We start from the raw sequence: 23990 nt of genomic DNA, 5'->3' as shown, positions 1-23990 counted from the left end.
CGCCAGAGGCCACTCTGACCTGCCGTAGACCCTGCATCTAGACTCCAGTGCCCTCTCCCTACAAGGGACCTGGTGGAAACACTGCCAACCCCTCTGGCTTTCTGACCCTCCAACCCTGGGCTCAGCACGCACAGCCTGGGTCAGGCCATTTAGTGCTGCTCTGTTTTCAAGGAAAGGCCCGTTATTTCCAGAATACAGCGAGGATGAAAAGGAAAATAAATGCACAGATGTCTCCACTTTACGGAATCCTGATTAAACAGTGCCACATGTGGACTGAGGCAGGACTTCTTCCTTGGTCACTGCCACATTCCAAGGTCAAATTCACACGAACCCGTTCCGTCACCCTCTCTGTTGCGGTCTCTGGGAAATAAATCAAGGCATGTGCTCACCTGCTCCTGGACCACCTTCTCCAGCCTCTCCAGCAGGGAGCTGTGGTCCCCAGGGTCAGAGCCACAGGGCTGGGGCTGCAACTCGGCCCTCAACATCTCCCGTTCTTTTCCAAATGCCTCCTGAACAACCTGTAGGAATTCTCCTCTCCAGTCAAGACACATGTCGGGAGGTTCCTGAAATATTGGGACAAGGAGCTCAGGATTCTTATAAATGCACCCTGTAGGCTGAACCAGAAACGACCCAACAGCAGAGCAGACACAAATGTACCCAGGACCATCCCAGGGCACAAGAAGCCAACCTTGTCGACAGAGAAGAAGCTACTGAAGGAAAAAGCAGGTAAGACAGAGCAAATGCTGGCGGGCAAACCTCCTTCTTTCCCACCACTGCACCACAAGGCCCAGCATGGGTGCTGCTGGCTGGCCACCCTGCCCCCCGGCAGGCCTGGGCCTGACACTGGGGTCTTGCCTCCCTGCACACCCTGTGGCTGTTAGGTCCCCTTGGATGTGGGTCAGCACCTGGTCCTCACCGAGCTGCCCTGGTTCCCTGGTCACAGAGTGGACACTGGGACCCTGTGGGCTCAGGTCTGGTCCCCACACCCACTTCCCACCACCCACCTCCAGTAGAACTCTGTCATGTGTCCTCCTCCCACAGCTTCTCCTGCCCTAATGGGGCCTGGAATGTGCCAGCATGTGGCTAGTGCCAGCAAACATGACTGAGGGTGGCTGGCCAGGAACATGGCCCCTGTGCCCACCGCTGACCCACCCCTTATTCCTGTTATCTCACTTATGTGGCCAAGCAACCCCCTCCAACTGCTCCTTGCCCACACCTTATTCTCTTTCAGGTGGAACATCCCGTACCTTCTCTCCCTTTTGGGGTGCTAGGTTCGGATGTCTCCACAGGGCTGGCACCGCCTCCAAAAGGCCGGGGCCCTCCCTTGGGAAGTGCTCAAGGGGGGCACTCGGCTCACCCTTGCTCAGGGCACTCGGCGGCTCACGGCATTCAGACAAGGCCAATATGTGGTGGCTCTCGTCACACACCATCTGTAGCAAAGCCTGCAAGAGGACGAGCATTTCAGAAAGAGGGAAAACCAGCTTGAAGCGACTCATCCATCCAGTCCCCTGCCCATCACCCCTGAATGCTCACCAGGGCCGCCTGCACAGCACTGCCAAAGAACGAATTCTGCGGTTCTGTAAGATTCTCAGACATCCCTCCCCCACAACCTTCAAAGACTGCTGGGAAACCAGTAGGAAAGACAATTTCTGTGGAAGCTATTCCAAGGACGGCCGCCCTCATTTGGTCACCCCACCAGCGCCTGCACAGTGGACACCAGCCCCACGTCCCTTCCCTAAGCCTGGGCGGGGCGCAGGGCAGGGCCTCGGGCCAGCTTCCAAGGCCAGGTCATGAAGATGCCATGCGAGTCCCTGGCTCCCCTGGGACTGCAGCTGCTGTGCTCTGAGAAGGCTGCGGGGAGCCGTGCAGGAGGCCTGTGCGTCCTTGGGGGTGAGGTGCCTGCACACAGCACCAGACCGGCTGCGGACTGCTCTGGCCCTCCAGTGCGGTCCAGACACGGGGAGCAGAGAGACGGTCACCAATGCGCCCTGACAAGTCCCTGCACACAGGGTCTGTGAGCACGTGGCACTGGGACACTGGGACACGCACACAGGCGGCTCCTGCCCAAAGACTCGCACAGAGGAAAAAAGTGGCTTCCCCAGAGTTGCCGCCAGGTTAGGACCGTTACAGGGTCCAAAGTAACCGTAACGGTCCTCACTCCACACAAAGATTATTCAAGGGGCATGTTATGCTTTGAGATCTCTGAGGAAAAAGGACTAATAGATGCCTCAAACAGGGAAGTATAAAAGTAGCAACGAAGGGGTGGGGGTGGCTCGGTCGGTTCAGGGTCTGAATCTCGATTTCGGCCCAGTTCACGAACTCGGGGTCCTGGGATTCGAGCCCCGCGTCGGGCTCTGGGCTCAGCTGGGAGTCTGCTTGATACGTCTCTCCCTCAGCCCCTCCCCCCACTTGCATGCGTGCTCTCTCAAATAAATCTTTAAAAAACAAAAACAAGTTCAACACCCAAAAAACGAACAACCCAGTCAAGAAATGGACTGAAGGCATGAACAGACACTTTTCTGAAAGACATCCAGATGGCCAACAGACACATGAAAAAATGCTCAACGTCACTTGTCATCAGGGAAATGCAGATCCAAACCACACTGAGACACCACCTCACACCTGTCAGAATGGCTACAATCAACAAGTCAGGAAACAGATGTTGGTGAGGATGCAGAGAAAGGGGAGCCCTCGTGCACTGCTGGTGGGAATGTAAGCTGGTGCAGCCGCTCTGGAAAACAGTAGGGAGGCTCCTCAAAAAGTTGGAAATAGAGCTCCCCTGCGACCCAGCAATTGCACTACTAGGTATTTACCCCAAAGATACACATGGAGTGATCCGAAGGGGCACCTGCACCCCAATGTTCACAGCAGCAACGTCCACAACAGCCAAACTGTGGAAAGAGCCCAGACGTCCATCCACAGCTGAACGGATAAAGAAGATGTGGTTCATATATACAATGGAATAATACCCAGACATCAGAGAGGATGAAATCTTGCCATTTGCAATGACCTGGATGGAACTGGAAGGGATTATGCTAAGTGAAATAAGTCAACCGGAGAAAGACAATTATATGGTTTCACTCCTATGTGGAATTTAAGAAACTGTGCAGAGGATCACAGGAGAAGGGAGGGAAAACTGGGAAGTCATCAGAGAGGGAGACAAACCATGAGAGACTCTTAACTCTAGGAAACAAACTGAAAGGGCTGCTGGAGGGGATGGGGAAAGTGGGTGATGGGCACGAAGGAGGGCACGGGATGTGATGGGCACTGGGTGTTATATGCAACTGACGAATCACTGACCTCTACCTCTGAAACTAAAACTAATAATACACTATATGTTAACTACAATTTAAATTTTAAAAATATGATTAACGTTTTATTTTTAATGTCTTTTCACCACCTACAATGGGGAAGTTAACAGGTATAAACACATCATGACTTCTAAAAATAAGTAAGTAAACAAATGGTAAGATTCCTGTGGTGGGGGGGGGGTAGCAATGAAGAGGCTTACGACAGAGTACAACTAGTTAACTAGAAATAGGTTTCGCTAGGATTCCAATGATGTGACCCAAAAAAGTGGAATATTAACTTAAAAGCGCTAAAAGTCCAACTACACATTATGTTTATTTTAAGAGCATTTCATTTGCTGTACACAGCTGCAGATGGTGGCCACTGTGGGTGAGAAGGCAGGTGCAGGGGAGACCACAGGCCGTCCCCGCGTCCGCAGCCCCATCGCTGCCTGGACAGACAGGACAGGCGGAACAGCGAGTGATGCAGGAATGACTTGGCTGCAGGTGACCGCCACTTCCTACTCTTTAAATACTTTCCTGCATCTAAAAATGAGGAGAAACGCATTTTACCAAACACCTGTGAGGGCTGAGGTACTCTGCCTGCACCATTCCGCGAGCAAAGCTTCCCGCGAGGCCACTGCAGCCCTTTGGAGACATCACAGGATCCCGGGTCTGATGCTGGCCGGGACACGGAGGCCTGCGAGTGGTCTGAAGCTTGGGTACCACAGACATAACCACTGGGGCCGAGAAGGTTCCAGAGCCCTATCCTCAGGACTGGCATTCTGTCGAGGAACCTGCACTGCTGTGACTGCCCCTCCACACAGTCTGATCACGGCTTGGAAGCCAGTCCACCCCTCCGTGGCCTCCCACGCCTGCTTGTCCCAGGAGCCATTGTTTGCTGATGCACAGCGCCTCCCAGCAGGGCTGCACCACAGGCCCTCATACGCCCCCACTCACGGCTGCTTCCAGAGGGGCTCCAGAGATGTCCAAGCCTGGCCACCCAGCCCTTGTTCAGGCTGTGAGCACCAGTACTCCTGGCTTCAGGGCACCCAGGGTCATGACCATACATGGTCCTGAGGCTCAGCCCCTGCCGCTGCCACTCTGGTTTGTGGCTGCCGTGTTGGGAGGCCTCGTGGGGCCGGCTTTCAGATGGGAGCACAGGCTACTCTTCACACCGCCGTCCCTCACGGTGAGTGCTGTGGCTTCAAACTCCAGAAACGGTGTAGAAACTTAAAAGAAAATGATCTGAGAAACCTACCAGAAAATATCTCTGTCCTGTTTTCTTTTTTTAAAGATTTATTTTAGAGAGAGGGAGAGCACAGACAAGTAGGGGGAGGGGCAGAGGGCGAGGGAGAGAGAATCTCAAGCAGACTCTGTACTGAGCACAGAGGAGCCTGTCTGTCACAGGGCTCGATCTCACGACCCTGAGATCATGACCTGAGCAGAAATCGAGAGTTGGGTACTTAACCGACTGAGCCACCCAGGTGACCCTGGTTCTGCTATTTTCTTTTTCTTTTTTTTTTTAATGATTTTTTATTATATTCTGTTAGTCACCATACAGTACATCCTTAGTTTTTGATGTAAAGTTCGATGATTCATTAGTTGCATATAACACCCAGTGCACCATGCAATACGTGCCCTCCTTACTACCCATCACCAGCCTATCCCATTCCCCCACCCCCCTCCCCTCTGAAGCCCTCAGTTTGTTTCTCATAGTCCACAGTCTCTCATGCTTCACTCCCCCTTTTGTCTGCTATTTTCAACTGTCACTTGGAGACACGAAGTCAAAGGTTCTGCGTGAGGCTAACAAACAGCGACACAGTGACAGCTTCCGTCCTTACCCTCCCGGCGGCATCCATCCGGCTCCCTCTGCAGGCAACTCAGCTGCTTCCTGAAAGGGCTCCAGGGCCTTTACTGGGCTTCTTTCTGTGTTTTCTTTTTTAATCACCAAGCATTAAACCCCAAAGCCTAAGTATATACGCTTGTCGTAACAACCAAATTCATTCCTTAAAAATTACAAATTCTTCTAATATTAGGTTGCTTCGATTGGAAACGCTAAGAAACGTGCCTTTGATGTTTTAGGTCATGTAAAAAATTGAGGAATGCAAGGGCGCCTGGGTAGCTCCGTTGGTTAAATGTCTGCCTTCGGCTCAGGTCACAATCCCAGGGTTTGGGATCGAGTCCCACATCAGGCTCCTTGCTAAGTGGGGAGTCTGCTTTTCTCCCTCTCCCTCTGCCTCTCCCCCACCCTGCTCATGCTCACGTGCACACTCTCTCTCTCAAATAAATGAAGCTTTTTAAAAGAATCATTTTCTTTTGATGGTACTGTAACAGTGACATAACGGGACAGGTGGCAGCCACACCTGTGGGGAGCACAGCGTAACATACAAACTTGTCAAATCACCAAGTTGTGCACCTGAACCTGGTGGAACATTGGTGTCAATGATACTCAAATTAAAAAAAAATAATAAAGTTTTCTTTGGAGATGCTTTCAGTGTGTGAATAAAACACGACAGTGACATTACATCATTTACTTATTCAGCCAAGTTTGTGTCAGTGGTTTGACATGAAATGATTTGCTAAACCGTCAAGAGAAAAGAGAACTTGTTGAAAGTCCCACAGACCTACTGCCCCGGGGGATGGAGGTGCTCACGGACCTCACTGTGCAGTCACCGTGCCCCATCAACACGTTGCACACCTTCAACTTACACGCGGTCACGCATCAATTAAAACTAGAACAAAGGCTTTTTAAAAGTCTGCTCCAAGTTAAAGTGCCTCATGCTGATTGTGGCCTCCCTCCTCCTTCCTCTAGCGAGGACGTGGCTCTGAGCCCAGAGCACCAAATTCTTCCAGTGTGACTGTGAGCGGTCGACAAGGACTCAGCTCTGTGACCGGGGGCAGCATGACTGGGTCCTCAGGGGAGGTGCCTGCAGGGCCTGCAGAACTGCAGCGGGTGCCTCACACCGCAACGCCCAGTCAGAGGTGGGTCAGAAGGAGCCCAGCACATCAACGGGCCTGGTCTTGGCGGCTGTATGACCAGCTCTGCCACGGAGTGAAAGGAAGGTCTTCTTGGGGGGAGGGGAAGGGGGATGCTTCTGGAAAACAGGCTTAAAGGAAGCCTTGGCCCCGTTCCCTGCCAGACACCTAGAAATGCCCCCTGCCACCCTGAGGACAGCCAGCTGATGGCAGAAGGGAAGGACTGAGCGAGCATGGGTACATTGGTGGCCTCTCCAGGGGCGCGCTTGGAGCCACCCCACCAGGAAACTTCTAGTTTTGTACAGTAGTAAATGTCATGTGCTGGTGGAGCCAGCTGCCCATCAGAGTTGAGGCTGGCCATGCAAATGCCTGCACTGCTACAAGAGTGAAGAAAGACAGCCTCCCTTCTCAAGTGTCAACTTCAGGAAGACAGCGAAGAGCACGAGACAGAGCGGTCTGTTAAACTCTGACAGGATGGAAACACGCCCGCTCGAGCAGCAGCTCCCGCAGCACAGAGGGGTGGGCTCTCCAATGTGGCTGTCCATGCTTCGTGGCGCCTGGCAGAGGGCGGCCCCGTCAGTCGTGGGCACATGCCACAGACATCTTAGGAAAGGCCAAAGGTCAATCTCCAGAACCAAATAAAACCCACAACCACTTCCCCACAGAGGGTCATGCATTCTGACAACTGAACTCAAGTCAGGAAGACTGACCCTAGTTTGTCTTCTGTGCTTCATTCCAACACCTGCACCTGCAGACCCACTGTGTGCTGTGCTGCAGCAGGTAAGGAAGAGCTGGTCCTCCTCTGGGGATCCTAGTGCCCGAGGCTCCCGCAGCCCCACCAGCCCGCCGCACCAGGCTCTCACCTGGGACACCTGTCTGCACGCACCCCAGGGCAGCAGCTATCTCCCTCTGGAAACACTCATGCGAGACCTAAGTTAGGGCACGGCTAGACCGATGCAGCAGTCTGCGCGTTACGACGCACGCGCCCACACAGCAGTCACAGCAGACAGAGGCCCGTCGACACCGCCTGCCCTGTTCCTGCCAGCCCTCACCTTCACTTGTTTCGGATGGACTTCCTTCTCCTTCATGGTCTCCAGTGGCCGTCGGAACCTTCCAGAGGTGGGAGGAGGCACTGCAGGACTAGCAGTGGGGGTATCCAGTCTTCCTGAACCTTGGTTTAGTATCTCTCCAAACCCCGAGCCATCACCTAAAAACACAGAACAAAGGATCTGAACCACAACCCTCTGGTGGCACATTCCTTGGGGAGGGCCCTGTGGTGGGGGGGCACATTCAGCAGAGAGCCAGGGGCGTGGTCAGACCCCCACTTCCTGGTGCTGCGTGAGGACCCGAAACACCCAGGAGAGCTACAGCAGGGGTCCCCTCCCTGAAGACATCAACAAACCACGGAAGAGGGCAAAAATACTTTCATAGGGGCGCCTGGGTGGCACAGCGGTTGAGCGTCTGCCTTCGGCTCAGGGCATGATCCCGGCGTTATGGGATCGAGCCCCACATCAGGCTCCTCTGCTATGAGCCTGCTTCTTCCTCTCCCACTCCCCCTGCTTGTGTTCCCTCTCTCAGTGGCTGTCTCTATCTCTGTCAAATAGATAAATAAAATCTTTAAAAAAAAATACTTTCATAAATCTGTGAGATGATATAACTACACACATTAAGAAAAAGCGTATTTTGCATGTTTGGTATGTTAACTCCCATGATTCCAACATAAACCTTAATAGTATCTCAGCTTATCTGTAAACAGATGCAGAAGTGGGTCTCCTCACCCCCCAAAGACAGGACCCAAACCCGCAGGGCTCACACAGGAAGCGCCTGGGCAGACAGACGTGTGCAGGGCCTACATTTCCACACCCAAGGAGGGGATCAGGGCAGGGCAGCCGCCCCCCCCCCCCGCCCCCGGCACACAGAAAGAGGGGGCAGGGGACAGGAGATGCACGGCGCCAATCACGGGGCCATGTGCCGCAGCAAGCGTCTGGCCAGGAAGAGGTGAACACACCTGACTGGGATGGAGGGAGGGAGTGGAGACAAGCCCTGAGACCAGCCAGACTGGACCGGAGAGCCCTCAACAGTCGAGGGTTCGAGACACCAGAAACCCCTCATGGATGGGGCCTCAAAAAGGCATTCCAAACCTCTCAAGTAGGTGATATGTCTCTAGGCCTTGCAGTCCGCAGCCAATCCACACAGGCTTGGAAAACAGAGGGAGAACCCAGGGCAGAGCAGGGTCAGCCTCTGCAGCTGCTTCTCCAACCCGCACCGAGCGTGGGTGGGAACGGGGACACAGAGCCCCTAGCACGGCCCCTCCCAGCACAGAACTTAGAGCAAGTTGCTGACGACCACCCTGTTAAGGAGTCTAAGTTCTTAAACGTGCCAAGGAACGCGCAAAAGACAGCATGAAACGGACTCGGAGACCACCGGAGAAGATACAACAAAGCCAGCAAACACAAGAAAACTTCAGAAAAACCAGAATGTCTTCAGAGAAATAAGTCTCATTTGTGGAACAAGGAAGTTTCAAAAGAAAGGAACAGAGAATAAGAAAGAAGAGCTCTTAGAAGTTAAGACACAGCAGAAATGAACACATTCACTTCCAAGCTTAAGAAATAATTTCTTAAAAAGTTCTTTAACAAATAAGAACAAAAGTACAAAGAAATGGAAACAAAGTAAGAAAATAAGAAAACCAGTCCAGTGATTAACAGCAAGTACGGCAAGGTGAGAGCCATGGGGCAGTGAGCCAAGGAGCAACGAAGACCTATTCAGGCTGAAGCACATGCCCAGGCACGTGGCGTCCTGTGGCGGCCGCGGTGCTCTGTGACACCAGGCTCTGGGACAGCGGTCAGACGCTCTGGAGTCTGCACCAAGCCCAAACCATCAAACATCAGGGAGATGCACACGTTCTCAGAAAACCCATCTCACACATGCTTCTTCTGCAAACGCTTCTAGAGAACACACGACTTCAAATAAGGACCATGAAGGAGCGACAAGGGGTCTGACCCAGAAAGCGGAGACGGCACGTTCAGAAGGTGAAGGCCACGTGGGCCGTGCATGCTTGCGGACAGCGTGGGCAGGACCCACGACGGAGAACAGGAAGGAGGCAACGAGAAAGGAATACCAGCTGTCTGGGAGAGGACACTCAGTCCCAGAGGTTCTGCGGGAATCTGACAGGCGCACTCAAAACACACTCTGTGGTGAGGGGATAGGACGGGACGATGGGGCCACCTTAGAAAGACGGAGAAGGGAGTATAAGAAACTGGCAGCCGGGAGTTTAAACATGTTGCTGTAACTAGCAAATGTGACCTAGAAATAAATACCAGAACAAATTTCTCGAAGTTAAATGTGGGTGTCCTCAGGGACCGGTGGTTTGGAGTGGGGGGGTGGGGGGGGGCTGGAATGCACCTTGCAGAACCACTCAGTTCTTTACTATCTGGAATAACTCAAAACTAAAATTAACATTGCTGGCCCTACTCAGCACAGGCTGAAATGCCAGTGAACTTTATTTCACTGGGGTCTAGTTTTCAAAAGCACTGAATTGAGTCAATGATGACTTTTTTTTTTTTTTTTTAAGTCAAAAAATCTCAACAGGTGATGGACTTGTAAAAAACCAACAATTATAGAAGGACAAGGTTACAAGGTCACAGTCTGGCAACCATCCCAATGACAATCTAGGCAATATCACTCCTGGAGGCTAAGGTGAGAGGGTCCGAGTCTGAGAAATGAGATCACAGGCATGGTGTCCATGTAGCTGCCTGCCCAACACCAAGCAATCAAAAAGGAAAAATCCGAACAAAGCCTGGCAGACACCACTGCCAAGGGGCCCAGGCAGACACCACAAGCCTTGTGCCGTGATGCCCTGGGAAGACCACAGTGTCGATGTGCATACTCTTCTTTTTTTTTTTTGTTAAAGATTTTATTTATTTATTCGACAGAGAGAGAGACAGCCAGCGAGAGAGGGAACACAAGCAGGGGGAGTGGGAGAGGAAGAAGCAGGCTCACAGCGGAGGAGCCTGATGTGGGGCTCGATCCCAGAACGCCGGGATCACGCCCTGAGCCAAAGGCAGACGCTTAACCGCTGTGAAACCCAGGCGCCCCGCATACCCTTCTCTTAAGGACACCTGGGGACACCCATGCTGACGTCACTGCTACAAACGCCCAAACGAGGTGCAGGAACTGCTGGAAAGGTGAGGGGCTCCCTCTCAGGGCCCGCATGGCACGGCCTCCCTCCCACATTGTGGTGCCCAGCAAGGGACATCTGAATGCCTCGTACCGGCGCAGCGTCCCCTCCCGTGAAGGGTGCCAATGGGGCACGTGGCAAAATCTAAGGAAGGTCTACAGCTGAGATGCTGCCGGGGGCCACGGTGGACATCTTGTGCTGAGTGCAGGGGCCTGGACTCCGTGAAGGTGCACGATGGAGTTTTCCAGAGTGACATGGCCTCAGGCCTTCAAGTCCTTCAAGTGTCACTCAGCACAGAGAGGAAATGGAGGCAGGCACGGCCAGGGTGCACCAACAGGTGTAGCAAATGCCAACCTGGAGGGCCCTCCGTGCTGTTCTGTTCCCTGAAACCGTAGAGTTTAAAAAAAAAGAAAAGAAAAGAAAAAAGACTGACTCACTGTTTTCACTTCCATTGTTCTTCCCTTCGAACCCGAGAGGAGAGGATCTGGGCTTTTCTTGAGTATCAAGAGACGTTACAATAAAATCTTCAACATCTTTCTCCTGTTCAAACAGGCAGGTTTTTAAATGGTCATAAAATAACAACTTATCACATCACGGAGCTGAACTAACCAGATGGAAACTTTCTAAGGCCTGAATTTATCATTTTCCCACACAGAACCCAAACAAGAGTGTTACATGCTCGGGAAAACATTGAAATCCTGTCCTTCTAAGAATTTAAACAAACCCAGCCACGGTTCTCTAGGAATATGTTAAAGAAGTCACCAGCAAATATCTCATATTAAAAAACAATTTTGTGATAATGTGTGTGGGTATATGGGTATCTCAAGTATCATGTTCCCTGTAACTTGTTTTTTATTTTATCTAACCCAGGATATGCAAAATCCCAACATCAGTTTGTAAGAAAAGATACAATCTAACTCAAAAATATTTTTTTTGAAATTAATTAGCATTATATGTAGAATCTACTAAATATGAAATATGACTGAAAACAAATCTAGGAAACACATTCTAGACAAAGAACCTGAATGAAAACTACACACGGAGGCGAGTTTGTGACTGTGCTTCTCGAGTCAGCGCTAGTGAGAGCACGGAGGCCTGGCGTGAGTATCTGAGTAGGACTGGTGCGCCGCACATATTTATAGGAATAACTGAAGTCCTCTAATTATTCAAATTGCAACAGACTGGGGTTGGTGCTGCAGAAAGCTGACCGTCCCTACACATGGCTGACCAGGGGACTGTCAGGGGCGCACCCACGCCTGGGCCGCTGGCCCCACCAGGAGATGAACCAACAATGCTGCAGCTATGATACCACAGGCTGCAGACACATTCCCATGGGAACACTCTGGGGCCTTGGGCAACCCACAGACGCCAAACCAGGGCAGCACCCAGGGAAGACCACTTACCACGGCCATCCGCTGCACATGGTGGTCAGCGGAGGGAGCTCTGTCTGCAGCCAGTGGAGACTCTGCCCACCTGGAGGCCTTTCCTGCTGCTGATCCACCCAGGTACCAGAGCAGCTCCAACTGGTCAGCCTGGAGCGAGGCACTGGTCCTGTCCTGCAGGGAGGCATCCAGGCTCAGGGCGTCCGAGCACGGTGTCAGGGGCAGGCTGGGCACAGGCTCAAGGGTCGAGTCCTTCCTGACAACCTCCGGGGAGCTCCAGGAAGACAGATCCATTGCCCTGAGTGTGTTCTTCAAGGGCCCGGGCCCCTCAGTAGGCGTTAAGTCACGGGAGCTACCGTGGAAGCCCGCCTGTAAACAAAGCGGTCTGTCCCGCACATCAACCTGATCTCCCACGGGAACACTTGACGTTTCAGTTGTTACCGCTGGATCCTGATTTCCACCAAGGTCAATCAGACCACACGTGGTTTTATCGACAGGAAGCACACCAACAAGAGGCGCTCTATCAGTTTCTTCGCCATCACTGGAACTATCACTCAGACTATTTTCTGAAGCATGTGAAGACACTCCTGGTTGCTGACATTTGGAACCCTCTGTCTCGATGTTCTGGAAGTTCACAGAATACACCAGACGGTTCAACTTCTCTTGAAGTTCTTTCACCTGACTTATGAGACCAACTTTCTGCAACTGACAATCTTCCAGTAGTTTTTCCTTATTCTGCATGTAAAAAGGAACATGCATAACGTAAAATAATTGAATTACACACAGTCACATCTGTCTGGTATTTACAAGCCAATTTCAGAGGCTGTCGGAGCGGTTAAGAATGAGCCTCCGCGACGAGCCCTCGGGTGGAGATTCCATGAGCGACAGAATCACAGCCAAGAGCCCTTGCCTACAAGGTGATTGCTACAGACTCTGGGAAGGCGGCCGAGCAGGAGGCAGCAGAAAGCTGCCGCCCCCCGAGCACCAACCACACCGGCAGACCCTTGTCTGCTACATACAACTCTGGAGTCTGTCCAAGGCTTCCAGGAGGAGACTGGAGGGTAAACTGCAGTCAAGCTGGGTCAAGCTCAGCTCCTAGCACAGCAGCAGCGACCCACCTCCCAACCCCAGCCCCTGGGCAGACAGCCGTGCACCCACTCCTGGAGCAGCTTACACACGTTGTGTGCGAGCCATGGGGGGCAAAAGGGGCTGTCCCACAAATACTGAGGTGCTGAGCTGCAAAGTGGCGGGAGGCCATTGTGGCAGCCCCTCCCCCTCTGGCTGAAGTGACCTCCAGGGGATGTAAAGGGCCAGTGCCCTTTTTTCCCACCACAGCATTTTTCTTTTTGAGGGGAAATTAAAAACCGGAACATTCAAAAACAACTGCATACAGAGAAGAAATGAGAAAGTGACTGTGTGTGCCCAGGCAACGCTGCAGACTAAGAAAATATCTGAGAAGACCTGAAGTTTATACCTCCCGCTGGTCCTTGGCACAGAGACAGCCTACAACAATTAAAAAAAAAAAAAAAAAAAAGGAACAATAACGAAAATAGCAAACTATGAGGAAGAAGGACATTCAGATTTCCAAATTTACACAATTAGACTCAAATGTTCAGTGCTCAAAAACAAACCAGAAAAAAAAAGTATCCAAGGCATACAAGGAAACAGGAAAGTATGGCCCATCCACTCGAAGGGAAAAAACAGATCAAAGGAACTGTCCCTGGAAAAGACCTGATGTCAGATCTACTCATCAAAGATGTTAAAATAATAGTCTGAAACACATTCGAAGAACTAAAGGAAGATGTGGAGGAGGTCAAGAAAATGATGTGTGAACAAAATAGAAATATCAATGGAGAGAAAGAAAATCTAAAGAAACCAAAAAGAAACTGCAGAACTGAGAAACACAGTAATTAAAATAAAAAACTCACTAAAGGGATTCAAAGACAGATTTGAGGAGGAGAAAGAAAGAATTGAATTTAAAGACAGAATAACGGAAATGATCATGTCTGAAGAAAAAAAAAGACTGACAAAAGTGAATTCAGACTAAGGGACCTGTGGGACACCAGCCAGCAGACCAACATACGCAGTGTGTGAGTCCCTGAAGAAGAAAGAAAGGCAGCTGAGAGAATATCTGAGGACATAATGACTGAAAAATTCCCAGAATTGGTGAAAGACACGAATATAAACACCCAAGAAACTCAACAAACCCCAAATAACAAGAACTCAAAGAGACACACACCAAGATACACTTATAATCAAATGTATAAAAGCTAATGGCACAAAGACAGAATCTTGAAAGCAGAGAAAAGTGATTTGTCACATACAAGGGTCCTCAATAACATCACCAACAGATTTCTCATCAGAAACCTCAGAGGCCAGAGAACAGTAAGTCAATATATTCAAAGTGCTAAAAGAAAAAAAACCTTTCAACTAAAAATCCAATATCCAGCAAAACCATCCTTTAAGACTGAGGAAGAAATTAAGATATTTCCAGATAAATAAAAGCTAAAGGAATTTTTTTTTAATAATATTTATTTTAAGCTAAAGGAGTTTCTGACTACTACACCCACCCTGCAAGAAATGCTCAAGGGAGTCCTGCAGGGTGAAATAAAAGGTCACCAGATGGTAACTCGAAGTCACGTGGCAAAATAAAGATCTCCGTAAAGGTAAATGCACGCACAATAATAAAAGCCAGCATATTAAATTGCACACCTGAAACTAACAGAATACTGTATGTTAAAGTACTTAGATTTTTTAAAAAGTTTGTGCTGTTATAACAGTGGTTTGCAACTCCACATTTTGTTTTCATCATGATTTAAAAGGCACACTTTTAAAAAATTAATAACCTAAAAGTTAGCATTATTGTTAACTTTAGTTTGTAACTCATTTTTTCTACATAACTTAAGAAATTACTGGATTTAAAGCAATCATTAATTTATGTTTTGAGGCACACAGTACATAAAAATCCAAACCCAAAAGGGGCAGGGAAGGGGTAGAGCTCTAAATGAACAGTTTTTATAGTTAAGCTGCTATAAATTCAAACCACAGCGTTATAATGCTGGATGCCAAATGTAATCCCTAACATAACCACACACAAAAACAGCTATATTATATACACAAAGATAAATGAGAAAGGAATTTAAACATTTCAATATAAAATGTGAACTAAGCACAAGAGAATATAGTAATGCAGGAAATCAGGACAAAAAAAGCAATAAGGTATATAGGAAACAAACAGCAAAATAACAAAAATATATGTCTCCTTATTTGTAATTACTTTAAATGTAAATGGCTTAATCTCTCCAATCAAAGATGGAAAACGGCAGAATGGATTAAAAACATGTGATCCTGGGGCGCCTGGGTGGCTCAGTCGGTTGAGTGTCCGAGACTCAATTTCAGCTCAGGTCATAACCTCAGGGTTGTGCAATAGCAAGCCCCTCTTCAGGCTCCCGCTCAGCGGAGAGTCTGCTTCACCCTCCGCCTCTTCCCTCCCTATATGTTTGCGCTCTCTCTCTCTCTCTCAAATAAATGAATAAAATCTTTAAAACAAAAAAAAAAAGCAGAGGAATGCCTCCTGACTCATGGCATGAGTCCAGCATTACCTTGATACTAAAGCTAGAAAAAGACACTACAAAAATGAAAACTACAGACCAATAACCCCTATGAACACTGATGCAAAAATTCCAAAATACTAGCGAACTGAATTCAATACCCTATTAAAAGGATTATACGCTCTAACCAAGTGGTGTTTATTCCTGGAATGCAAAGATAGTTCAACATAGGAAGACCAACCTACGTAATACACCACATTAGCAAAATGAAGGAGAAAAAAAAATCACATGATTGTCTCAACTGATGCAGAAAACGCATCTGACAAAGTTTAACACCCTTTCATTATAAAAACACTCAACGTACTAAAATAAAACTACCTTAACATATAAAAACCATACATGAAAACATACAGTGTACATCATACTCAATGGTGATGAAAAGATTTTCCTCTAACACCAGGAACATACCAAGAATGCCTGCTTTCACCATTTCTCTTCAACACAGTACTGGAAGTTCTAGCCAGAGCAGTTAGGCCAGAAAAAAGAATTAAAATGTGTCCAATTGGAAAGGAAGAGGTAAAATTATCTATGTTCCAAGAAAATATGATTGTATATGGACAAATCAAAGATTCTGTTTAAAAAAAAAAACCTGTTAGCATTAATAGATCAATTCAGCAAAGCCACAGGATACAAAGTCAATGTGCAAAAACCAGCTGCATTTCTACACACCAACAATGAGGAAGCTGAGAAATGAAGGAAACAATTCCATTTACAATATCAACAAGAAAGAAGAAAATAACTAAGAATTCACTAAACCAAGGAGATGAAAGTTTTGTACAATGAAAACTATAAAACACTGCTGAGATAAAGTAGGGAAGACAAATCAATGGAAACACACTTCACATTCATGGACTGAAAGACCTAATACTGTTAAGATGTCAATACTAACGGTGATCTATAGATTCAGTACAATCTCTATCAAAATTCTAAGGAGGATTTTTGCAGAAACAGAAAAACACACACTAAAATTCAGAGTCAAAACAATCTTGAAAAAGAACAAAGCTGAAGGACTTATAACTATTTGATTACAAAACTTATAACCAAGCTACAGTAATCGAAACAATGTGGTATTGGTGGGTGGCTCAGTCTATTAAGAGGCTGCCTTCAGCTCAGGTCACGATCCTGGAGTCCCAGGACCGAGCCCCATGTCGAGCTCCCTGCTCAGAGGGGGGGTCTGTTTCTTCCTCTGTTCCCCCACCCCCCGCTCCCGCTCTCTCACTTGCTCATTCTCTCTCTCTCAAATAAATAAAATCTTTAAAAAAAAAAAAACGGTTAAGATGTGGGGCACTTGGCTGGCTCAGTGGGGGGAGCATGGGACTCTGGATATTAGGGTTGTGAGCTCAAGCCCACGTTGGGTGTAGAGATCACTTAAATATGAGAAAAGAAAAAAAAGAAAGAGAAAGAAGAGAGAGAAACAAGAGAAAGAAAGGAGAAAAAGAAAGAAGAGAGAGAAAGAGAGAGAAAAATATAAAATCGTAATTTATAGAATAAATCTACAATTTCCTTGTGTGTAACTTCTAAGAATTTGGCAACCAGCTCAGAATCACAGGGATGAGCTTTCCCTTAAGAATTCAAACAAATGCTCTTATCCCAAGGGCGCTGAGAGAAGTTTGCTGCATAGAGTTAGAAAGTCCTCTCCAAACAGAATTAAATGTCCTGCAGGGATTTGATAAACATAAAACCAGACCCACGTATCTTCTATCAAAATCGCAGCATGGTCCACATGCGTCCTCTGAAACCACTGGACCCATACCTGCAGAATTCAGAATCTTCTCATTTTACAACAGGAACGTGGTGCATACAGCACATCACAGAAGAGGTCCCGGGAAGGGAGAGATGGAACGTCCTGCCAAACCGTGCAGCGTCTACACCAGCAGGGTTACTGGAGGCTCAAGAGAGCTTGGGCCCAAGCAGGCTGTAGATCGAAGCACACTTTGCCTCTGCACTTAGGAAAACTTCCAAACCAGCCAGCCACTTTTGATTTTCAGAACATCTCGACCCTGCAACACTTGATGTGGCCAATGTGCAGCCTTCCCAACCCAGGAAAAGAAAAGTCAGCTCTCCTGTGGCTGCTTCCTGGTGATCAGAATTTTCAAACTGTTGCATTCCAGATTACCGTGCCTTTCAAAGTAACAGACGCCGGTGATAAAGGCCTTGAGCCACACAGCAGCTGTGTGGACAATTTGCCCTCCCCTGAAAACCCTAGAGACAGGCCTTGAGCCCAGTTAAATCCTACTTCTATTACGGGAGAAGCGACCGATTGCCCTTTTTTCACAGGCTGAAAAGACCATGGGAAATGTGCATGTCCAGAGAACACCTAAATACAATGTGCAGGAATTTCAGAACAGATCTGAACAGACGACTATAAGAACGCGACCGATCTGCTGTCTTACGTAACGTGCATGTCACCTCTGCAAAAATGTCAGTGACGTCTCTGCCCCTCAGCAGCACGGCCATGTGGCCAAGTACCTTCATCCTTCCTGGCGCTTTGCCACGGTCCTCCGTTCTCAAGTGCATCTCCTTCTTCACCAAGAGCAGCTCAGACTCCAGCTGCCTCTGGCAGACCGCCAGCACCGACATCACGCTGTCTTGTTTATGCAGACCCGGGTGGCTTAATGACACCGGGGCTTCGGCAGGCTGCAAGTCGTCATTAACCGCACTCTACAGTAAGCAGAGAAAACAACGACAATGCTCGTGAAGATAAAGTCTGATGTGCACTGAGCGCGGTCCCTGGGCTGCCTCGAGCTCCCTGGAGCTCTGGAGCCGGCGCATCAGCCAGCAGAAGCCCGAGGGAGCGTCCCCCCATCTCCTAAATCACGAAGAACATCAGACCAGAGCTGTGCCCCACAGTCCTGCTGCCCGCTCACTGCCACCGCAGCTCAGGATGTGCTCCCGGCCTGGGGCTCCCAGGACACAGCAGTAGCCGGGCCACCCCAACGCAGCACGGGCCAATGGGAGCTGCTCGACAACCTGGAAACGGCACGGCACGGGGTAAAGGCAGCAAACCGTGACTTCTACTCAAAACCAAACGGCAGCATGTCCCAAAACGAAATGAGCTTACAGTGTTTTCCACAGGAAATCAGTGTTAAAAAAAAACAGAGCAACTGATTAGAACCAGTAAGGAAAATCCAGGGAGCCTATGTAACACACACAAAGCCATCTCCATCTCATCGAATGTTCCCAATCACGGGACCTTGAAAACCTTAACTAACTTACGATGACAGTAGGTTTAAAGCTGTATGAAACAGTGCAACTGCGTCACTGTGTAGGTTCTCCGGACCCTAAAAGCGCCCAGGAGCCGCTAGCTTCAGATCCGCCTATCGCATCAGGAGCCGCCCCACGGAAACCGGGCCGCCCCCTGCCACGGAAAGGACACTCGTTCAAATTTAAAGAGAAAACAGTAGGAACGGTGAGTTCTCCCGCAGAGAACCTTCAACGACTTCTGGTCTAGCCCCAGTGCTCCAGGTCAGGGCTTCTTATCGGCGCCTCTTATCGGCGCCCAGTGTGTGCCGGCGCCCCGTGAACACCCCCACGCCCCCATGTGCATCTCGTTCCCCCAGCAGGCGCCAGCTCCCTGTGCACAGACGCCACACCTCCAGCAAACCAGCAAGAGGGAGCGAGGCCCACCTGTGGGTCTGCAGGCAGGTGCCTGCGGCCCGCATCCTGCTGCGACTCTTCGTCCCACGAGGTCTCTTCAGCCCTGAGGCCCTGTCCCAGGGAGCCACTCTCCACAGGAGCGTGCAGGTGGGCCCCACACGCCTGCTGCTTGTCCAGCTCCTTCTGGCACCTCAGGAACCGCTGGTTCAGCACCTGCAGCTGGCGGCTAAGGCGGACACACTGCGCTCGGAGCCGCTGCAGCTCTGGGGGCTCGTCCTCGGCGGCCAGGGGCTGCTGCTCCAGGGCGAGGCGGAAGCGGGAGAAGGCTGACAGGATGGTCTCCAGCTCTGCGGAGTGCGCCAACTTCTGCTGCTTCATAGCGTTGATCTTTAAATCCCTTTCTGCGATCTTCGCCTCCTTTGCCTTCAGGGTGGCTTCGAAGGCTTGGATCTGGGAGGCCATGCCCTGGACCTCAGCCTCCTTGAGGGCCGCGCTGCGCTCCAGCTCGGCCAACTGCCTCGCGGCGGCCGCCTCCACAGCCCGCAGACGCTGCTGCAGGGCCTCCAGGGCCTGGCCGTGCCTGCGCTCCTGCTCCGAGAGCAGCCGGCCCGCGGCCCCCGCCGTCGCCAGCACCTCTGGCCCCATGGCGGGGTCGCCCAGCAGCTCGCTGACCTCAGCCCCGTGTACTGCGGGCGCCCCGAGCGAGAGCTCTCTCTGCAGTCTCTCGATGACTTCGTGGAGCCGCTCCATCTCCTCCGCCTTCTCTTTCTGCAGGCGCTGCTGGTTCTCTCGCAAGTTCTCAATGATGGACCTCAGCTCCTCGATCTCGGAGCTTCTGTCATACGGGACCTGAGGGAAAAGCACATTCAGAGGCGAGAAACATGTTTCACCTTCAGAACTTCTCTCCTTCAGCCTGCGAATGACTTCACAGCTGCGGGAATGTGTAACACTGGGAAACACCCAGATGCTGCATTCCGGCTCCGTCAGGTGTGTCAACCGCTCAGAAGTCACAGCTGCTGCGTCACTGCCTGTTGGGACACTTGGTTACACACTGTGCCACCAGCGCTGTGGGCCGGGAGAGCGCAAACTGGCCACTTCTCCGTGGCACCTCCATACTAATGTCGCCAGCTTTAGAATGCAGGTTTCATTAGTATTTAAACATAAATTATAAATAGAAATTACTAACGAGATTTTAAGGATCATTCTAACACTAGAATAAGAATAAAGTAAGAAAATCGGGCTTGGGAATTAGCACTACTGACGGACAGGACTGAGCCAGGTGCATGCGTGGGGCCGTGGGGCCTGTCACGGCCGCCACGACTGCTTCAGGCCGAGCACCGTGCCACGCCAGACCTCGGAGAGTGCTTGCACTCGTGCCACTTAACGCCATCCTCCACAATTTTAAGGTAAGAACTGTTAGTATACATGCGCCGAAGATAACACAATTGACTCAGACGTTAAATATCCGGCCAAGACTGCAAAGACAGTAAATGGAAAATCAGATTGAACGGTTATCAATATAGCTCCAAACTCCATTCTTGTAAGATTGTACCCCTAGCAGCAACTAACCAATTCATGCTCCAGTTAACAGCCCTCAGCCAATTTCTTACAGTCCAGTGTTCACTTCCTACAAATGGAGGGTTTCGTAACAATTCTTGGTTTCACTAGTACCACTTAATGCCTTTACGCTCAAAATCAAATCTGCCCAATACTGAAAACAAAAGTAGGAAAACAGATGAACTTCTGGTTGTGGCTTAGATGGGATCAGCGGTCCACTGCACACACGTCTACGCATCTACGTGCCGTGTAGCGAAGGGAACTCTGGCGGGTGAGGCGAGACTCACTGCCAGCCCGCATGTGCTCCCCACTTACAGATGACTGACAGGAGTCTCGAGAGTGACTGTCCCACATACGTGGGCTTTATCCACTCACTGCACTAAGGACCGGGCGTGAAAAGGCACGCGCTACAAAGCAGCCACAATCACAGCACCAATATAAAGCCGGCACATGAAGGTGTTCAAAGCGTAGAACGCTAGAATCCAAGGTGAGTCCTCTGGGTACAGGGCAGACGGGGCAGGTGGAGGCTGGCGAGGGACAACATGGGTTGCTCAAAAAAAGAACACCGCGTAGGCTGGAAACTGAGAACATGGGTGGACACACGGGCTAAGAGCACGCACGTCTGGTCTCCTGGAACGTGTGTGGCGCTCCTTGCTCTGGGCAAGGCAGTTCCTTTCCACACAGGACACTGCGGAGATGACAAGGCCTGAGTGCCACCCACCCCCAGGGTGGCCAGCAGGGGTGCAGTCGACCCAGCCGTGGTGTCACAAGGGGCACTTCTCCCTCAGCGAGTGCAGTTCCAGCACCGAACCGCGGTCGGGTGCGTCCAGAGCCAGGAAAGGCCTACCTCGCTGAGAGTACCGCTTCCCATCCCGGCCAGCTGCGCCTCGAGCTGCTCGCTCACACACATGATCTCCTTTTCTTTGTTTTGCAGAAATGCCTGTGGAAATGCAACAATGCCAACAAAATGTGACCTGGCAGATGTGAAGCACCCTCAGAAACCTGCAGCTTGAAAGACTAACACTCCATTTGAAAATGGTTTCCCGGGGCGCCTGGGTGGCACAGCGGTTAAGTGTCTGCCTTCGGCTCAGGGCGTGATCCCGCGTTCTGGGATAGAGCCCCACATCAGGCTCCTCCGCTGTGGGCCTGCTTCTTCCACTCCCACTCCCCCTGCTTGTGTTCCCTCTCTCGCTGGCTGTCTCTATCTCTGTCAAATAAATAAAATCTTTAAAAAAAAAAAATGGTTTCCCGTTGAAATATCTCCTGTTTCCTACTGACTAAGGAGGAATTCCCAACAGAAAGACACCTGCTGCCTGGGACTGGTCTAAAACCGTTCTCACTGACATCACACACAGCCTGGAAGGGTTCACACGAACCACACGCCCTGAGCGTCTCCCAGAGCCTTCAGGTCAGGCACCCGACAGCTGCAGGGGCGCCACAGGCAAGGGCTCTGCACTGAGGCCGTTTCTTTACAACGCTGATTCTCTACTAAAGCACATTACATTAAGATAACAGAGAAGATTTAAAAATGGAGTTGTTTTCTTTTTTCTTTTTTTTGCGGGGGCGGGGTGCCTGGGCGGCTCAGTCGGTTAAGCGCCCCACTCTTGATTTCAGCTCAGGTCACGGTCTTGGGATTGTGAGACGAAGCCCCATGTCAGGCTCTGCGCTCAGCGGGGAGTCTGCCGGAGATTCTCTCCTTCTGCCCCCACGCCCACTCTACAATCAATCTCTTTTTCATCCTGCTCATAGCAAGGATTAACAACGAGCAACTACTTAATAAAAGTCACCTCTTCTAGAACGGGTACCCCTTTAATGACCCAAATTGGGTCAATGGTGACGATTTATTTCCTCCTCACAGTTTCTGCCATCAGAGTGGTGTGTCTCTCCTGCACTGTGAGTCTCACAACCGTCCTCCAAAAGACCGGGCTCTCAGAGCCACCAGCAGGACACAGAGGATGGCTCAAGAGGGACGCAGGCCATCGTCACCTGTCAAGGTGGATCTGGGCTCCGCTCCCCGGTGCACATTCCAGAGCCGCCCCAGCCGTCGACCTCAGAACAGAAGGCAGGCGGCTCCTGAAACGGTGGCTGAGGGCCACCCTTGGTCTTCACAATGTCTGCGCCCGTGACCCATGGCCCCCGGGCAGGCCGCAGCACTGACGTAACCAACATGAACTCAGGTGTCTGGGCGGGTCTCCCCAGTTTACCTTCAAGCTGGCATTCTCCTCTTGGAGTCCTCGCACGCTGACGGCGGCACGGCTGCTCTGTGCATCCAACTCCAAGTTCAGATGCAGCACTTCGTTGCTCTTACTGACTAAGTCCTCTTTAATCTTTCCTAATTGTTCTTTTAAGTCCAAAACCTTTCATTAAAACAGAAAATGTTAAAGATTATCTAATATTCTAAGTCCCTCGATAATTATTAAAATTACTTTAAAACATTTAAAAGTACATGTCACGAGGAGTTATTAATATTTTGTAACTGTTAAAATTACGAAGGTAACAGCAGTCACAAACCACTTCCCAGAACAGGTGGGTGCCCTGCATTCAGCAGCAACCCCAGAGCAGGGGGAGCGCCTCAGAGCCCCCGACACTCGCCTCACTCTCTCGCTGCTGGAGCGCCCTCCGCACTGCCTCTAACTGGACGTCTGGGCCATCGGGACAGCCACCTGCAGGAGGCACAGGGCATCTGCCCTCGTCGAGCTTAGACTGGAGTGTGGACACTAGAAGCAAGTTGCTCATCTGTTGCTCCTGTAATGCCTCTTTATCCTGACGAAGGAAAAAGGATTTAATTTAGGTAAGTATTTCAGGAATCAGGGGCCTCAAAGTGTGCTGTGAGCGCAGCGTCCTCACATCTTCCCGGCACTCGGCCAAGCAGACCTGTGCACGCCAGATGTGTGATCCACAGACCGGCCATGCTCCAGAGCAGAGATCCACCTGGTGAAAGATGGGATCCCAAACACAGAGCTGTAGTGTGTGCCTGCGATCCCACTGGTAATTACTCAAGAAGGTGCAAAACAGTCTCTAGACTACTGGCTGTGACCAAAAAAAGGGACAAAAACGTAAAGAATTTGCCCAAGAATAAGGCAATGGCTGACAATGACATTGTACGTCTGTATTACACACATTAACATCCCATTAAAAAGTTTTCAAAGAACATTCGTTATGGAAAAATCAGTCGCAACAAATTAAGTGGAGGAGTTACGTAAGTGGTCCAACTTTGTGGGGGGGAAAGGCGTTTTCTATACCTGCGGCACCCAATAAACTTAAGAGGTGTTTGCTGAGGGAAGGAGGAAGGAGGGAGGGATGGAGGAGGGAGAAAAGATGGAGGGATGGAGAGATGGAGGGAGCAGAGGTGGAGGGAGCAGGGACGAGGGAGCAGAGGTGGAGGGAGGAGGGATGGAGG

At 50.2% G+C, this 23990-nt stretch overlaps 1 protein-coding gene across 9 annotated transcripts in view; it reads right to left on the bottom strand.

The window, feature by feature from the left end:
• The window catches only part of PCNT (pericentrin), a 129981-nt gene that overhangs the window by 25062 nt on the left and 80929 nt on the right, over nucleotides 1-23990 (bottom strand). For all 9 annotated transcript variants that reach the window (XM_045776969.2, XM_045776971.2, XM_045776972.2 and 6 more), the window contains 10 exons: nucleotides 23183-23353; nucleotides 22795-22947; nucleotides 21438-21530; nucleotides 19064-19882; nucleotides 17906-18097; nucleotides 11847-12560; nucleotides 10881-10983; nucleotides 7319-7473; nucleotides 1248-1442; nucleotides 390-563 (listed from right to left, as the gene is read on the bottom strand). In XM_045776969.2, the coding sequence (XP_045632925.2) occupies nucleotides 390-563; nucleotides 1248-1442; nucleotides 7319-7473; nucleotides 10881-10983; nucleotides 11847-12560; nucleotides 17906-18097; nucleotides 19064-19882; nucleotides 21438-21530; nucleotides 22795-22947; nucleotides 23183-23353 (2769 nt within the window). The remainder of the gene's footprint in view (nucleotides 1-389; nucleotides 564-1247; nucleotides 1443-7318; nucleotides 7474-10880; nucleotides 10984-11846; nucleotides 12561-17905; nucleotides 18098-19063; nucleotides 19883-21437; nucleotides 21531-22794; nucleotides 22948-23182; nucleotides 23354-23990) is intronic.

This window comes from Ursus americanus, chromosome 4, assembly GCF_024610735.1.
Source record: "Ursus americanus isolate L20-20 chromosome 4, mUrsAme1.1.p, whole genome shotgun sequence".
NCBI classification, from domain to species: domain Eukaryota; kingdom Metazoa; phylum Chordata; class Mammalia; order Carnivora; family Ursidae; genus Ursus; species Ursus americanus.
Note: the sequence above shows the minus strand (reverse complement) of the source record. Positions and strands in the feature narration are given on the sequence as shown.